At 39.1% G+C, this 15,297-nt stretch overlaps 1 protein-coding gene across 2 annotated transcripts; it reads right to left on the bottom strand.

Annotated features, from left to right (window-relative positions):
• Positions 1–456: 456 nt before the first annotated feature.
• yif1b (Yip1 interacting factor homolog B (S. cerevisiae)) lies at positions 457–10,904 on the bottom strand. 2 transcript variants are annotated; one of them, XM_036584838.1, is made up of 8 exons: positions 10,742–10,904; positions 8,787–9,004; positions 8,169–8,273; positions 5,221–5,299; positions 4,893–4,950; positions 4,051–4,206; positions 2,494–2,587; positions 457–1,198 (listed from the first exon to the last, which is right to left on the bottom strand). In XM_036584838.1, exons 1-8 carry the CDS (start codon positions 10,773–10,775, stop codon positions 1,043–1,045), a joined length of 900 nt encoding a protein of 299 aa, XP_036440731.1. In that variant the 5' UTR covers positions 10,776–10,904; the 3' UTR covers positions 457–1,042. The 2 variants fall into 2 exon arrangements, with proteins under 2 accessions (XP_036440731.1, XP_036440730.1); XM_036584837.1 differs by having other exon boundaries at positions 10,733–10,904.
• Between the last annotated feature and the right edge of the window lie 4,393 nt (positions 10,905–15,297).

A 15,297-nucleotide genomic window follows, 5' to 3' on the forward strand; every position in this document is an offset into this window, starting at 1 on the left:
TGCTGTGTTCACCCTATTTGGAAGTGAATACCCTCAAACCTCTGAGCTCTTTGAGCTCATATTCATCATTTAATTTGACTCCAATATGTTGTGGTAGATGACTATAGTAACTTTGCTGACTTTTTTATGGACGTGACTGCGGCTTTTGGTGCTTCACATCAGTGACACTCCTGGTTTAAACAGTAGTTGGTCTCAGCCAAGACCAGAGGCTAAATTTGCTGAGACTAATGACCGAAGTTCAAGAACAAATACTATTTAGTACAAGTCAAAAATGTCTTGAGACTGTAGTTCTACAGCACTACAGGCTGGAGGATGTAAGAGCAAGGAATTAAGAAGAAGCATCAATTAGAGTTAGAAAATCTAGACAGAGACCTACAGGAAAGCAAAATGTATACCTTTATGTTTTAAACAGCTACGTCACAATTCTTCATTTTAAGCGAAACAGGAAGGGACACTGTTTTTACACTTTAATTGCAAAAGCTCAGTCATGAATTGTTCTTCATTCTATAAAGCATTTGTCAGAGTGGTTACAAAACAGAAGCATTTGACTCATTTAAAATCAGTCGCAGAGAAACGTACACACACACACACACACACACAATCTAGAGCCAGAAACAAAGATATGGCTGGCGTTTTGTGTCAAACATAAACAGGACTCAGTGTTAAACCGTGCAGACTGGCTCAAATAAAGCTTCAGAGATACAACAGACTCGTCCAAGTCACATTTTATACATTATTACACGTGTTCACATAGTTTTAAAATAGAAATCAAACAAATGCACTGTACATTATACAAAAAACACAAAAAGCCAACAGTCGCTCCTAGAAATGTACATAAAAAGTAAACAAGGCTCGCCATACAAAAGACAGCTGGACAATGACACTTACTGTTGTGCTGTGAGACTTTGCAATGCTTGTCCATTTGTTTTCTTTATTTTTTTTTAATTGCATCTGTGCAAAAAATCTTTTCTCTCTTTCAAGTAGGACGGAGAGTGTCTGAGTTGTCACTGTAGTGGTAGCTTTAACATGGGCGCTCCGACTCTTATCTAACCAGGTGGAAGGTTAGCCAGTACATGAACACAGGCTGTGCAGCAGCGATGGCCATTGTCAGGTACATGCGCAGTTGATTCTTCGCTCCTCGGACCAGAACCCCCTCTGCAGCCGCCTCGGACAGAATCTTTAACCTCAGCGTTCGGATCTACGGCGGACAGAGACAAATGACAGGATTCAGAGGAGGGCTGTCATGATTACTCAGTTTAAAAAGAAATCATTGATTAATATTTACCTTCTCAGTCACCCAGCTGTGATGATAATGTGTAGTTTAAAATCTTCTACTGCTTTTGCTTTCGGTTACAGAGCTTGATGGACATTTCTATATACACGCTTTTTTTTTAATAGAGATAGCAGTATACTACCTTTTCTTTTCTGAAATTGAAACCTTGAGTATCGTACTGATATTAATCAGACATTTCTTCTTTAAAAACCACTCATTTTTAGAATGATCCATTTTTAATTGAAGCAGTTCACTTAAGACCATATTAAAGTAGGCTATCATCTGAAACTACTCAAACACTCTACGACCCCACAGAAAGAACTACACGTCTAACACCAAATCACATCAACATCACTCAGTGGTCCTTATTCATCAAAGTTGTGTAGAAAGAGCACAGCTGTAGGATGACGAAATAAGCAGTGATTTGGGCGCAACTGGTGAATTAGCTTCAGTGCGTGAAAACAAGCGCTCGTGCACTAGTACCTTATTTACATATCATCTGCAACAGACACGCCCCAACATGTTCATATACATATAATTTACTGGTATTCATGCTCAATCACAACAAAACAAAAAAGAGAAAGGCAGTGCTTCAACTGCTCGTTTCATATCGTAACAAAAAAAGCGCTTTCTTTAATTAAAACCCGTGAGATTTTGACCTACAAGCAGTTCCTTTATCACATATACAAGAACCAAAAGCAAAGATCACACAAGAACCTGTGACACTCCATGTACCTGCACAAAAGCAAAAAACAACCTGATAGAAAACATCTTGAATAGGCAGCATCTCTAAATGTATCTGTTCTGTTGTTTTCTGTGCACCAGCTGTTAAAAGAATCGAAATGTAGAACTGAAAAACAGCTGGTACTCTCCCACCAGAGCTCTAACACAAGGGGCTGGCTTAACAACCACACATAAGAAACTGAGAGTTACTGATGAGGTCAAATCAGCTCTCAACTACATTCTACTTCGAGGCGATGAAGAGACACAGGCTGCGGTAATTACAGACCTCAACACTGTACAACTTGGCTACAACACTTACGTGCTGTACTGGACCTGACTCAGCAGAACAGAGGAGAAAGCACTAAACTGTGTATCTGTGATCCTCCACGCTGTTTCCCTCCACTGCTTGCACTGTAAATGTTACTGTACAGTGTAAAACTATCTAAAGGTAGCAAAGCCAAAACCAAATTAGTAAAGACAATCCGCGAATAACTCACCATAAAGACGAAGATAGACGCACAGCACCAGAGCAGTGTGAGGTAATATCCCATCTTTCCAAACAGAAGCCCTGCCAGCACTCCTACTATCATCCTATGGGGAAAAAAGACGGAATCACAAATGAACTCACTAAAGCTCAACCTAAACATTTATTATATGCCTATATAATGTGAAATGATATAATACGGCAATTATACTCTAAAAACAAAGAAAAAAAAATGTATCCAACTCTGGAGCACCAAAAAGCAATTACAGTTTTCGGGTAATGATGTGTGATCAGGCAGAGTTGGGGAAACTAGTCCTGTCTCTGAAAGAATTATAGAGATTTACAGCTTAAATTACACATACAGTACTGTGCAAGAGTCAATCAGAGACCACCCTTAATTTATTTCACTTCCAGTCAAAAAAAGCCATTAAGCAGAAAACATTTAATTAACAGAAAATTATACAGAAGCCACAACTAAATATAATAACTATATATACACAACTAAATATAAATATCAACTTTGTCAGTATTTACAGTATCCACTTTTTGCCCTCTCCTCTGTTTAGGAGACTTGCTATCAGCTTTTCAAATAAATTTGCAGTAATATTTTTCTCCAAATGTTCAATTTTAGAAGCTGGTTTAGCATTTTGCTTCTCACAATCCAAGTAATCCAACACACATTCAGTGATGTGGAGGTCTGGACTCTGGTAGGGTCAGTCAATTGTTCTGAGCAGCTTCTTTGTTTGCAACTGTTCTTTTTTGTCTATTTCCTTTTCTCAGTAAGGCCTTCTTGACAGCTACACATCCTTCCAGACCCATAGCGCTGAGTTGTCTTCTCACAGTGGAAGGATGGACAGAAACACCTGTGGATTTTTTTCAGATCTGAAGCAGCTTGATTTTCTACTCTCTCTCAAAGATGGAAGCGTTAAGTGCTGTTTATCTGATGGGACAGTTTTGGTGGTCTACCTGGTCTTGGCCCATTTTCTGTGTATATTTATAAAACAACTGAGCTTCAGTTTTGGACACTCTTGTTTTTTTACTTATTTTCCTTTGACTTTCACCTTCCTTATGCAAGTAGATTGTCTTGTATGTAATCTCCTCAGAAATACCTTTTGAAAAACCTAAACAACTTAAGGACTGTTTTAACTTTTAATTTATATACATGAAGGGTGGTCTCTGACTCTTGCACAGTATTGCACCTTAGCTTACTGCTGGAATTCAGCAACTGGCCATTAGCAGCTATAATCAAAGTTTTTCAGTGGTTTTCAGTCGTTTTAGCACAAAAATGGTTAAGTGTCAGAACTTTCCTCAAGCTCTATTGCCTCATTTTAAGACCGTTAACATTATGGAGGGGTCGAGCTGTAGCCTTGAGCTTCACATTACAAGCCATATCAGCATTTTAAATGCCCAGAAATGAATCGAGTTCCCACAAATCAGAGACAGAAGAACAAATCAGAGGAAATTATCCTCTAAGCTTTTCTCATTTAGGATTAATGGTTGTGCACTCTCAGTTTTCACTTTACTGCAATGTCAGCGATATAGGAAGCAGCTCTTCATTTCAGGTCCTTACCCAACATATTTATATCCAGAAAAGGCCACCAGGTCAATGGTGGTGAGGTCTGTGTTTACTGTGACCAGGTAAAGACTCAGAAGAACAGCAAGCACTTCAATAATGAGCCACACCAGGGCTGAACTAGCCTGCATGCCTAAGATCTCTGGAGAAAACCTGGAAAGAGAAACAGATGGACAGATTTAATGATATAGCATTTCATTTGACAAACAGACATGAAAATCACAGGTATGTTGATGACAAGCTACATTATTCTACCTTATAATGCACAGAAAAGTTTGATATAATAACAACAAAAACATCATCAACAACAACAACAACAACAACATAATAATAATAATAATAATAATAATAATAAATGACACACTATGCAGATAACATATACAAGATAATAGGTGCTGCAGTCCAAAGTAACATCACGCATCAACAAGACCAAATGGACACTATAGTTATTTAGTTTGTATCTATATCTGTAATTGACTAGCTACATCATACCTTGCACATATTTTTACAGCATGTGAAACTACAGCACAAAACCACTCAAAGTATGAAACCAGAACACAGAACCCATGTATTCAGAAATAGCAGTCACGTCATCAGCTATTTACAAGCACAAGCAACTCATGCCAAGTACACTCACTGGAAAGTTGATCCTTAATTTTGTATTGCAGCAGTCTTTGAATTAAAAATAAACTCTTTTGCATGCTTTGTGTAAAAAGGGCCTTAGAATCAGAACAGTAGGTCTACACTAATGTATGGTTTAAAAATAGAGGGGCCAGACACTGAACAGTACACAAAGACCTGTCACAGGAGTGCAAGAGAGGGCAGAACACCCATCTTACCGGTTCTGTGTCCCCAAGGCCAATCCTGCCACCAGGATGTAAGTGATAAAAGCCATAGCTGGAAATACACAAACAGGGAAAATGGTTATTTAGCGGAATGGGGCATATAGTCCATGTATTCAATACACACATCAGTTAAGGACATATTATGCTGATAAAACTATCCCCAGTAAAACATGCTATAAAAAGTACAACAACGAGGAGAAAACATTGATGTTTTGAACATCGACATTATAATTCTAAATTACCAACAGAGATCTTAATAAACTTGTCCATTTCTGATTGAGGAAAAAATTAAAATAAATAAATAAATAATGTCACAGTTTACCGGGAATGTACAGGTCCGGAGCATTGACATCAAAGCGTGGAGCTACTGGAGTGTCCTGCTGGTAACTCACCTCCCAGTTCTGTGACCACACAGAGAAAAAGCAAAAAAATGAGATGCTAACATTAACCCAGAATCCTCGTTTGTACGTGCCATCATACACTACTGAGACACAAATCAAATCTTGAGGTAGATGACAAAATCCAGCAAATGAACACTAATTGTGCATCAAAATGTGAAGTGTGTTCTCAATAGAGGATGTGTTAACTTTTCACTTAGAAAATCAAGAGAACATGTAATTTGTGCCAAAACCTTTGCACAAGTAAGGAACACTGATCAGACAGTAAAAGATGAAAGACGACTAAAATGTTTACAGAAAATTGAATTATAGTGAATTATAATAAAAGCTTGTGTAATATTTGTTTATTTACTTATTTTTTCCCTGTTACACATCAATAAAATATTTAAAATTCAGAAACAGAACTAATCAGACCATCAGTACATTTGAAAAACTGCGACCCAAAGCAAAAGCATGCAGTAGAGCAAACAATGTAAAAAATGCAGAATCCACGAACAGAAACAGCGATTTTTGCTACAAACACGCAACTGGCTGATTTTTGCTCATCTGTGCTGAAATTTTATGAGGTAAGTAAGACAGGTAAGTGCACTTATGCTATATTTTAATGCTGCTGCTAAACTTAAACCAAAATGTTGTAGCATAGTTACTATTTGATACAGTAAAGATTTCAAATGTGAGTTTAGCCCATTAAAGGGCAAATAATGCAAAAAAACAAAGTTTAATAGAAGTGTACTTATATGTTTCAAAAGGCTAATAAACATCAGCTAGAGCTGGGCGATAAAATGATAACGATAATTATCACAATATAACTTTCCTCAATAGAACTATAAGAAATGTTTGATACCGTTTCGATATAATACACCATTCCCACACTTCCACTTTCTAGCGACAGCCTTGGTGGCATTTTCTACTGCAAGGAAAGCGACACTACTATGCTGTTGCCAGGAGAGGGCGCACTTCCGAGATTTTCGAGATGATTAGAGAGGGAGGGGAAATGTGGAGTTATACATTCCCTGTCTGAAATGTGGAGTCATACATTCCCTGTCTGAGTGGAGCGATCAGTGATTTGTACTCCTGTGACCGAGTGTGAGTGACGAGATAAGTGGTGTAACTGTACTGTCCTACAGTGAACTCACCTCTTTCCTTACATCCTAACAAGCTTTAGCAGCATTAAAACAGGTCTGCTCCTCACAACTACAGTCATATTTTAGTATTAGTGTATTCCCAAGCAACGAAAGTGAAAGAAAGAAGTGGGCTCATGTAAATTACAGTCCTGATTTAAACGAAAGTAAACTGAGGAAGCTGTGAGGCATTGGAGAGCAGGAGAGCGCTATCTTTCCAGGCTAGCTGTTTTTAGCAGCAGGCTAACTTGAAGCAGCGCTCTGTCACTCGCACAGCACGGAGAATTGAAGTTACTGTAGATCAAATAAGACACAAAAGCACCGATTTCAGTTTAAACGTACCTAAAAGGCGGACTCCATTTGTCTGGTGTTAGATATATTGCGGTTCACCCTCAAATTACTACAGAGAAATCCAGTCGTCTACTAGCTGGTGTTTGAATACTGTGATATGACAGCTAATGTTTGCTGTTCGTACTAAACTGACATTGTTGAGAAACTAAACAGTTTAGCACTGTTGTTGGCCACTCGTTTAGCATTTGTAACCAGATAGCCCAGCACTCGTTTTCTTTCTTAAATTATGACTATTACAAAAATTGTGGCCGTGCTTTCCCAGCTGGTAAAAACAGCCAACCAGAAACTTTCCCCCACTCTCCCATGACTCTCCCAGATTTGTGAAATGTTCCACTGTTTGTTGAGTGTTTGTCATGTTCTGACCATAAAGGATAAGTTTAAAACAGCAATTAACCAGCCAGGAGCAAAAATCAGCCTTCAAACTTGAAAGAAATAATGACTTGATATTTATCGCGATATGTATTGATGTTGAACAATATGAATTTTATTTATCGTGACAACATTTTTGACCATATCGCCCAGCTCTAACATCAGCTGATTTGGCTGTAAAGAAATCTGAATCAGTCATAAAAAATATGATTGGTGCACCCTTAAAGAAATATAAATTAAAAAAAAACCTGAACATGAAGTTCAGTTAACTTCAGTCAACATGGAAGTATCCACTAAGTAAGCAAATAAGCAGCAACAGACAGTGAGTACTGTGTATAACCTGCTCTTGAAGGGGAATTTCCCCAATTATTAAAAATGTCTTGCATGATTAAATGACTACAACGTAAACAAAGTCAGAGTGATTTGGAGTGAGATGCTCTGTTCTAATGAAACTTACTGACTCTGAATCGTTCACAGCGGTGGTGATAGGAACCAGACGTCTTAAGAGTTAAATGTTATAAAGTTATTACCATGAAATTGTCTGATATGACGCAGTGTTTTTATAGCATTTTTGTGATACGATTTTGGCCTAAAACATGTACACGTTTTAAATTTATTCATGGTGGAAAACTTATCCCCCCAGATTTACCACTATTTTACCATCATCAACAATACAAAAGCTCAGAAGACATGTGTGGGTTCACTGGTGGTTTTGGATTGTAAATAAAATAGACATATTTGCACTGTAGACATCACGACCCCTGGTTCCCATCACCACCACTGTAAAGAAATCTAATTCGGCAAGCTTCTCTACAATGATCCATTTCACACAAACCACTCCGAATTACTTTGTTTACATCTCAACTGAACTGTGCAGAAATTCTAAAGAACTGGTGGAATTCTCCTTTAAGGACCTCCCATGCGCTACTGCATCCACCGTTCAAGCAGCAGTTGAGTACCCCTTGAACATGACTTTGAATTCCAGGCTGTTACACCACAGAACAATGATAAGAACAGCATATCAGCCTTACCTCGTGCATATAAGGGAATACAAGCAGTCCAAGCTTCTTGCCAACGTAAACCGTGTCCACAGCAAAATAATACTTCAGTTTGGAGATGGGGATAAAGCGGTCAAGCTGTGAAATCATAAAGAGTTTTAGTACAAACGAACTAAAAAAAACAATGATCCAGTCTGTCATGTGACCTCTTTCACTACAATTGTAACACATATTAAACAACTGTGTGCTGGTCAGCATGCCATGTGACAAGTCTAAAACAAATATGCATAAAAAAAACTTGCCTCTAGCACAAGCAAAGCACAAGAAGAGCTTCGTTGACTGAGGCATGAAAATCACATGTATTTTAATGACATGCAGTCTTGTGCCTCTTAAAGAAACACAATCTACTCTCTATCTGCAGCATTTGTTGCATACAGTCGATCACCATGAACAATCATTTCCTTGTTTTTAGAAAAGGACAGACTCAAAACTCACTTATAATAGAAGCTAATAGGCAGGACTTTCATTTATTGTCCATTATAAATGACCATATACTACAGATGGGGCAGACTGAGATAAGGTTGAAAACCACCTCTTTAACATTCCTCTCTGTCAGATACAGCAAATGTTTTTTGCTATAATGCCACTTACATTCTTGTCCATCATTTCCTTGCCCTGGCTGGCAAGACTACTCCCATAGGCCATTGCGAGGTTGGACATTGGGTCTGAAAGGAGGCTCTGTCCTGCATGGGCCATTGGTCCTTTATCCACACCACTGGGTCCAGCATTGTGCCCAGCACTGGTGTCATCAAAGAGCTGACTGGGTTCACTGGAGTCCACGGCGGCGCCCCTCATCCTGACCTTCGGTTCTGTGATAGAAGTGAACAGGTCAAAATCAGTTACAGTTAATAATTTCTGGAGTCCAAAGTAACATTACAGAAGCTGCATACAAATAGTTGAATAAATTTTCTTTTCCAGCTGCTTTCCTTGATTTTACCAGACCAGCCTCACTAATATACTGGCAGAACTGACTAGCATGTAGATCCACATGACTACCAGATGAGACGAAATCAAGGAAACCCGATAGGAACAGAAGTTTTGTTAAACAATTCAAATGCAAACTGAATAAGAGGCACTTTAGATAGGTATATGTCCTAAAGCTTGTAAACATCATCATTCTGAAATCAAGGGTATTAAAGGGAGTCTTGCCCCTTTGCTGCAGTAACAGCTTCTACTCTACTGCAAAGTCTTTACACTAGAGATTTTGATTGCATTCATAAGGCATTAAGAGATGTCAGGTACTGATGTTAGGTGATGGATCATGGATGGAGTTCTGAATCACAGCTCACTGCAAAGGTAGTGGATGGAGCTCCATCACTTTCCACTGCCTCACATCCCAGTGCTAGGGACCTCATACCCCTCTATCCCACCCTCAGCATTGGGCATGGTGACTTAGGCTCATGTGCAGCTGCTTTTCTATGATTTCTTTGGAGATTACACAAGCTGTGAGTCACTGTGGCATCAATGAGTCCACCTTATCAAAGCTGAATTCACTAAATAGATGATGTGTCTGGATACTCTGGACACATAGTGTACGTACAGAGGTAGTTAGTCAGATAGCCGGCTGGTTCCACAAATAACCTGTATAACAATGTTAGCTAAAATACGCCGTCTAACTGGGGCTGAATCTCAAATGGCTCCCTACACACTGAAGAAAGATGGTTCTTCCAGAGATCTTCAGTAAAGGCAATTGTTATATTTAAAATCATGAGTTCTACATAGAATCAGTGAATGCTTTAATGGTTATTTGCATGGTGAAAAGATTCTTCAGAATGATGGAGAATGTGATGTAAACAGTTCTAGACAGAACCTTTCTGAAAAGGGTTATATATAGCACCAAAATGTGAAGCTTTATCAGTAGAGGAACACTTTATGGTGCTATATAGAACCGTTTTCAAATACAGAACCACATACAACACATTCTCCATCAATCTGAAGAACCAATTCACCATACAATAACTATTTAAGCGTGAAATGGCTTTACACACAACCACTGCCTTTACTAAAAACCTGTAAAGTGTGTACTCCCTACACAGTGCACTACGTAGGTCTTACAATAATGGGTCCTGTTCACATACAGTGTATGATAAGCTAGCTAACTGATGTCTTACAGAGAGGCATTTGACATTTAGCTATCTGTACACAATTTCCTACTGGAAATGCAGTAACGTTACACTATTTGGTGTGGAAGGCAACACTTTATAGCTCACACTGTGCACTATGTAGGGAGTAGGGAGAAGGGGGCCATTTGAGATTCAGCCTGAGCGAGTTTATCGGCATAGGAACAAGAGCTGCAGGACCAAAATACAGTTATAGTAGCTACAGTTTACAGCGTTTACAGGTCAGTACGATACATATAAGCTCTATGGGTCTATTTCACATTACTCCAGTCATGCTGTGAGGCTGGTTAGAGTCCACTCTGCTCCGTGTGCGCCTGCTGTGCTCCGCTAGCCCGTTAGCAACATGCTAGCAATTCATGAAAGGCAAAACTGAAAGTGTCCACGGAAATTCACAACACGAATAAAAGAATGACGTACGTAACTTACGCTGTCTGAACCCACTCTGATTTGAGTAATCCATCCTCACAAAATGTACAGCACACTTTCCCTGAAAGTATCCAGGAAACCAAAGAAAACCCGCTGTAATTCAGGCTGTCGTAGTGAGGATATGAACTCGCGCAGCTACCGGCTCCGATTCCTGCTCTACTCCGAGTGAATCCCGCTTACGCACACGTAGGCCGGTAACGTAACCAATCACAGCGCGCACAATGGCAAAGGAGGCGGGTACGGAATCCATGCGAACCAATCAGGAAACGACACTGGACGCTCCGTTAACGGTGCAGAAGGGCGTACATCCTGCGCCTCTCTTATGACAGTCTTTCCCCTTTTAACCTCAACTGGGGCTTGGGAAGGTTTTTTTTAAATATTTATCTATCTATCTATCTATCTATCTATCTATCTATCTATCTATCTATCTATCCTGTTAGACCGCGGTTCCCCAGTTCTTTCCCATCCACTGCACTGTTTTCCATTAACCTTTTATGATTCATAAATATATTAATTATTTATAGTATTAGACCAGTATTTCCCATTCTGGCTCATAAATTAGTCCTGTAATGATGGATAGTGGGGTGGGGGGGCGGGGGGGGGGCGGGGATCAGAACTTTTAAACAGTATATGCGTAAACGGTTACATCATGCCTTGTTTGATAATTTACATCAAACATAGCGTGTCAAAACGAACCAATATGTGGCGAGAAACGATAATATACACAAACAACTGACACATTTAACTGCTGATGCACACCCTGATTTCTCTGCTCTCCTTCTGGACTAACTTGATGCAAATTATTTGCTCGGCGTCCAATCAGATTGTTGATGTGTGGCGCGGTCAGAGCCGGTTTATGAGGAGCCTGGCCACATTCCCCCCTTTTATCAAAAACATAGCTGCAAAACGCCAGAGGGCGCCCGCAAGCGAGTCCTCAATGAATGTAAATAGAGCTCAACGGCTAAAATGAAAAGTGAAAATGTAATGAATGCTCACTGTAATGAAAATACACTGCTAACGTAAACAGTGCAGCTACTGCGGGATTTTCTAAAAATAAAACATTAAAATATGAACTCCACTCTAATACAAGCAGATAAATGTCTTTACTACGTTCAAATCAGTTTCGAGTTCAGATCTTTATTATTATTATTATTATTATTATTATTATTATTATTATTATTGTGACCAGTGTGTGAAATACCCCCTGGTATTTGGGGGGGGTCCCATGTTGGCTGGCTACTTGCTTGCTGTAGCAGTGCTGATGCTACAGCTTCAATGGAATTTTGGAAATGTGGTCTTCCACACATTAACTGAGATCTCAAAAATCTCCTCTTTTGTTTTCAGTTTTAGTAACAATTAACTCTTTCAACCAATCTCTTGTGAGGTTTTGTGAGTTTTTGGATTTGCGAAACATTTTACAGCACATTGTAAAGTTTTTCAGAGGAATCCCCAGAGAACTTATAGAGAGGAGAATTACCGCCCTGTGATGTCTTCTGAGTTTCTCAAACGCTAGAGGGCGCTCCTGAGCAAGTCCAAAATGAATGGGTTAAGATGGAGCATTTGAGTAAGATTATAGTTTATAAATTCTGAAACATCTTTAATGTAAAAGAATATGTTTATTTCCTGAACACAGAACAGCATAAAACATTTTAACGCTGCTGTTATGTTTTTAAGAGCTTTTAAACTCGAGTTATAGGAGTTTAAAACAGCGCTTCATGTACGTTCATGACATCAGTGAGCGCAATCAGCCAATGAGCTGCTCCGCTCGCCAACCAATCAGCACTCAGTAGCAGTAATGTTAGCATCCTGCTGCCCAAAACCCATTTGCTGTAGTAAAAAGGACATACAGGTAAGTTTTCTTTGCTTTTTTTTAGGGAAATACATCCTTCTGTTTTCTAAAATTAAAGGAAAGTTCTGGGCAAGTAATTAGAAATTATTTTAACCTTTTGCTTTTAGCTGTTTAGCTCCATTCACCCCCATACACTGAGGACTCGCGGGTGCCCTGTGGCGATTTGCAGTCTTGTTTTTGATGTAAAGGGGGAAATAGGAAGAGGCCAGACTATATACACCGGCCCTGGCTAGGCTATGAAGGACCAACTGGATCAACCAATTTGCAACAGCGCCACCCTGAGGTAGATCAATGTTGCATCACTAGTTAGTTACAAATATCAAAGACAGAAGCTCACTAAGCAGGATAAACAACATTTTCCTGAATTTGCACCTTTTTCACCCACAGAAAACATAGCATCAAAATGTTCAGGGAACCTGCAGAATTTTGATTCAGGGGGTCCAAGAGGTTAATTAGGGGGTCCTGGATCCCCTAGGACTCCCTGTGTTTTTTGCACCTTGATTATGATGTCTGCCACGCCCTTACGTTTCAGAAGAGGCTTTAGGGGCGTGTTATGTAAAGCTGTAGCTAATGTTGTTAGGTGTTGATGTGTCTATGTGTTTTATTGTGTTGGGCTGTGGGTCAGTTAGTGTGGGTTTAGTGTCAACTATGGAGTGAGGCCTTATGGCTTCCGGTGTCCTTCCCTGCTCTTCTTGCTGTTATTCAGGAGCACTGGACTGGGCATTTCTTGCTGACCTATGAAGTGCCTGTTCAATAAAAGAGCATTTGCCTGTATGGGCAATGTTTACCACATTTTCTTCTATGCCAATGCCACATTATTTTTAACAGTTGCAGTTAACCAACGCTGAAATCTGGGGGTGCCGAGAGTGTCCACTACCCACGTTCATGCCTGTAAAGTACACTTTAACATTTTCTCCCGTACTAACACGCCCAGCCAGTGTTGAGTCTTATGTGACAGAGAAGGAAAAGACACTAAAATGTGCAGATACTCCAGAAACAGAGTTGGAAATCATTGATATCATAAATAAACATTATAAAATTAAAATGTCTACACAGTCAAGGTCTATTCTCTTTATTTGTGCTTTATTTTTTACAATATAACAAAGAATGGCCAGCATTTTTAGCAATATCATTATTTTCATTCCATATAAAACCCACCATAAGTTGGTTATTATAATTATAAACATCCAATAATAATAATAATAACATAATAATAATAATAATAATAATAATAATAAACATTTGATTATTCAAGTGGCAATGCGTACTGACCTTGCTTGTGGGTAGGGCTGTCAAAGTCCCTCAACATGTTAATCGTTGACCAACCTCTGACTGATTGATAACATTACAAACAGACGAAAAGTACCTATAAGCATGGCTACAGTGTTTGATCAGTCACACAATCTGCATATAAAGAGTTATAAGTTCTGTAAAATGGAAAAGAACAACCAAAAACAGCGTGAAACCCAGTTCTCATGGATGCAGCTCTACTCTACAGTGCTTGTGTGTAGTATATTCCAGACCAGAAGATGGCAGCCTTGTACAAAATCCTCATAGACACTGAAATAGCGCTCCTGGCATACAGCTTCGAGTTCCAATGGCTCAATCTCAAACGGCTCCCTAACCCCTACACAGTGCACTACAAAGGTCCTAAAATAAAGGCTCCTGCACCCTAACAGTGCCTGATCTGTCTAACAAAGAGTACACAACAGCCTCCTGGACATTATTTAAGTAACGAAGCTAAAATATAGGGCTCAATAACACAACATGGGGAGCAGAGAATCATAGTGCACTATACAGGGAGTAGGGAGCCATTTGAGAATCATCCTTCTTTCTTTCTCTTTATGGACCTGCCTGGACCTTAGTTGTTATTGAAATATCAAAAAGGTTGAAAATCATATGTAATACAAGTGATATTCTTTGCCATTTGTAATTTCTATGTTCATACAAGGTATTTCTGAAGCTCAAAAGGCAAATATTCAATTATGGAAATTAAAGGAAAAAATCATGCAGAGAATTTCATTACAAGCAATTTTTCAACCCATTCGGAAGGGCTTGAAAAGCATATAAGATAATATATATGAGAAACTGGGGTTTCTGTATGTAAATAGGCTAATATTGTATATTGAGTGTATGGGAGTGTGCAAGGAATGTACCTTTATCTGAGGTATCTACAAAGCAATGGATAGGTTACCCGTTATCTACCGTTTTCTAAAAGTGAAAAATTTCAGTATAAAATTTTCTTTTCTGGAGAATCTGTCTTGCTTGAGATTCAGAAAAGCCCAAGCACAAGACCTGAGCACTGTCTGAGTCGGAGATGATCAACATCTCTCTCTAAAACTGTGATCTAGCAATAGCATTACAACTGGACAGAGGTGGGTAATTTAGGTCCAGAAAGCAAAAATTCCACCCCAGCGTTTTGTTCTAATTGCCTGGACACCCATTCCATGGTTTGCGCTAACTGGAGAAGACCATTGGAACAAAATCCTGCTGAGTTTTACTTTCTGAACCTGAACTACCCACATCTGCAACAGACCACTCAAGTCATGTCATCATTCTGTAAACTGCTTCATGCCCATATCAGAAACTCTAATATTCATTTTTAAACTTCCCACCTAAAAGCATTCATGCAACTTCAGCTCTGTGTCTACTGTGTGTGTAGAATCTCTTAAAAGCATTTATATTTGAATTAAGAGCTGTGAGGTTA

Source organism: Colossoma macropomum, unplaced genomic scaffold (assembly GCF_904425465.1).
Source record: "Colossoma macropomum unplaced genomic scaffold, Colossoma_macropomum, whole genome shotgun sequence".
In the NCBI taxonomy this organism is placed as follows: domain Eukaryota; kingdom Metazoa; phylum Chordata; class Actinopteri; order Characiformes; family Serrasalmidae; genus Colossoma; species Colossoma macropomum.

Coding starts and splice junctions, on each gene's coding strand:
- yif1b (XM_036584837.1), bottom strand. CDS start 10,775: ATGGATTACTCAAATCAGAGTGGGTTCAGACAGCGTAAGTTAC. Junction 4,207..4,892: donor GCCTTGGGGACACAGAACCG/GTAAGATGGGTG, acceptor TTCTCTTTCCAG/GTTTTCTCCAGAGATCTTAG. Junction 1,199..2,493: donor CGTCTATCTTCGTCTTTATG/GTGAGTTATTCG, acceptor TGTCCGCCGTAG/ATCCGAACGCTGAGGTTAAA.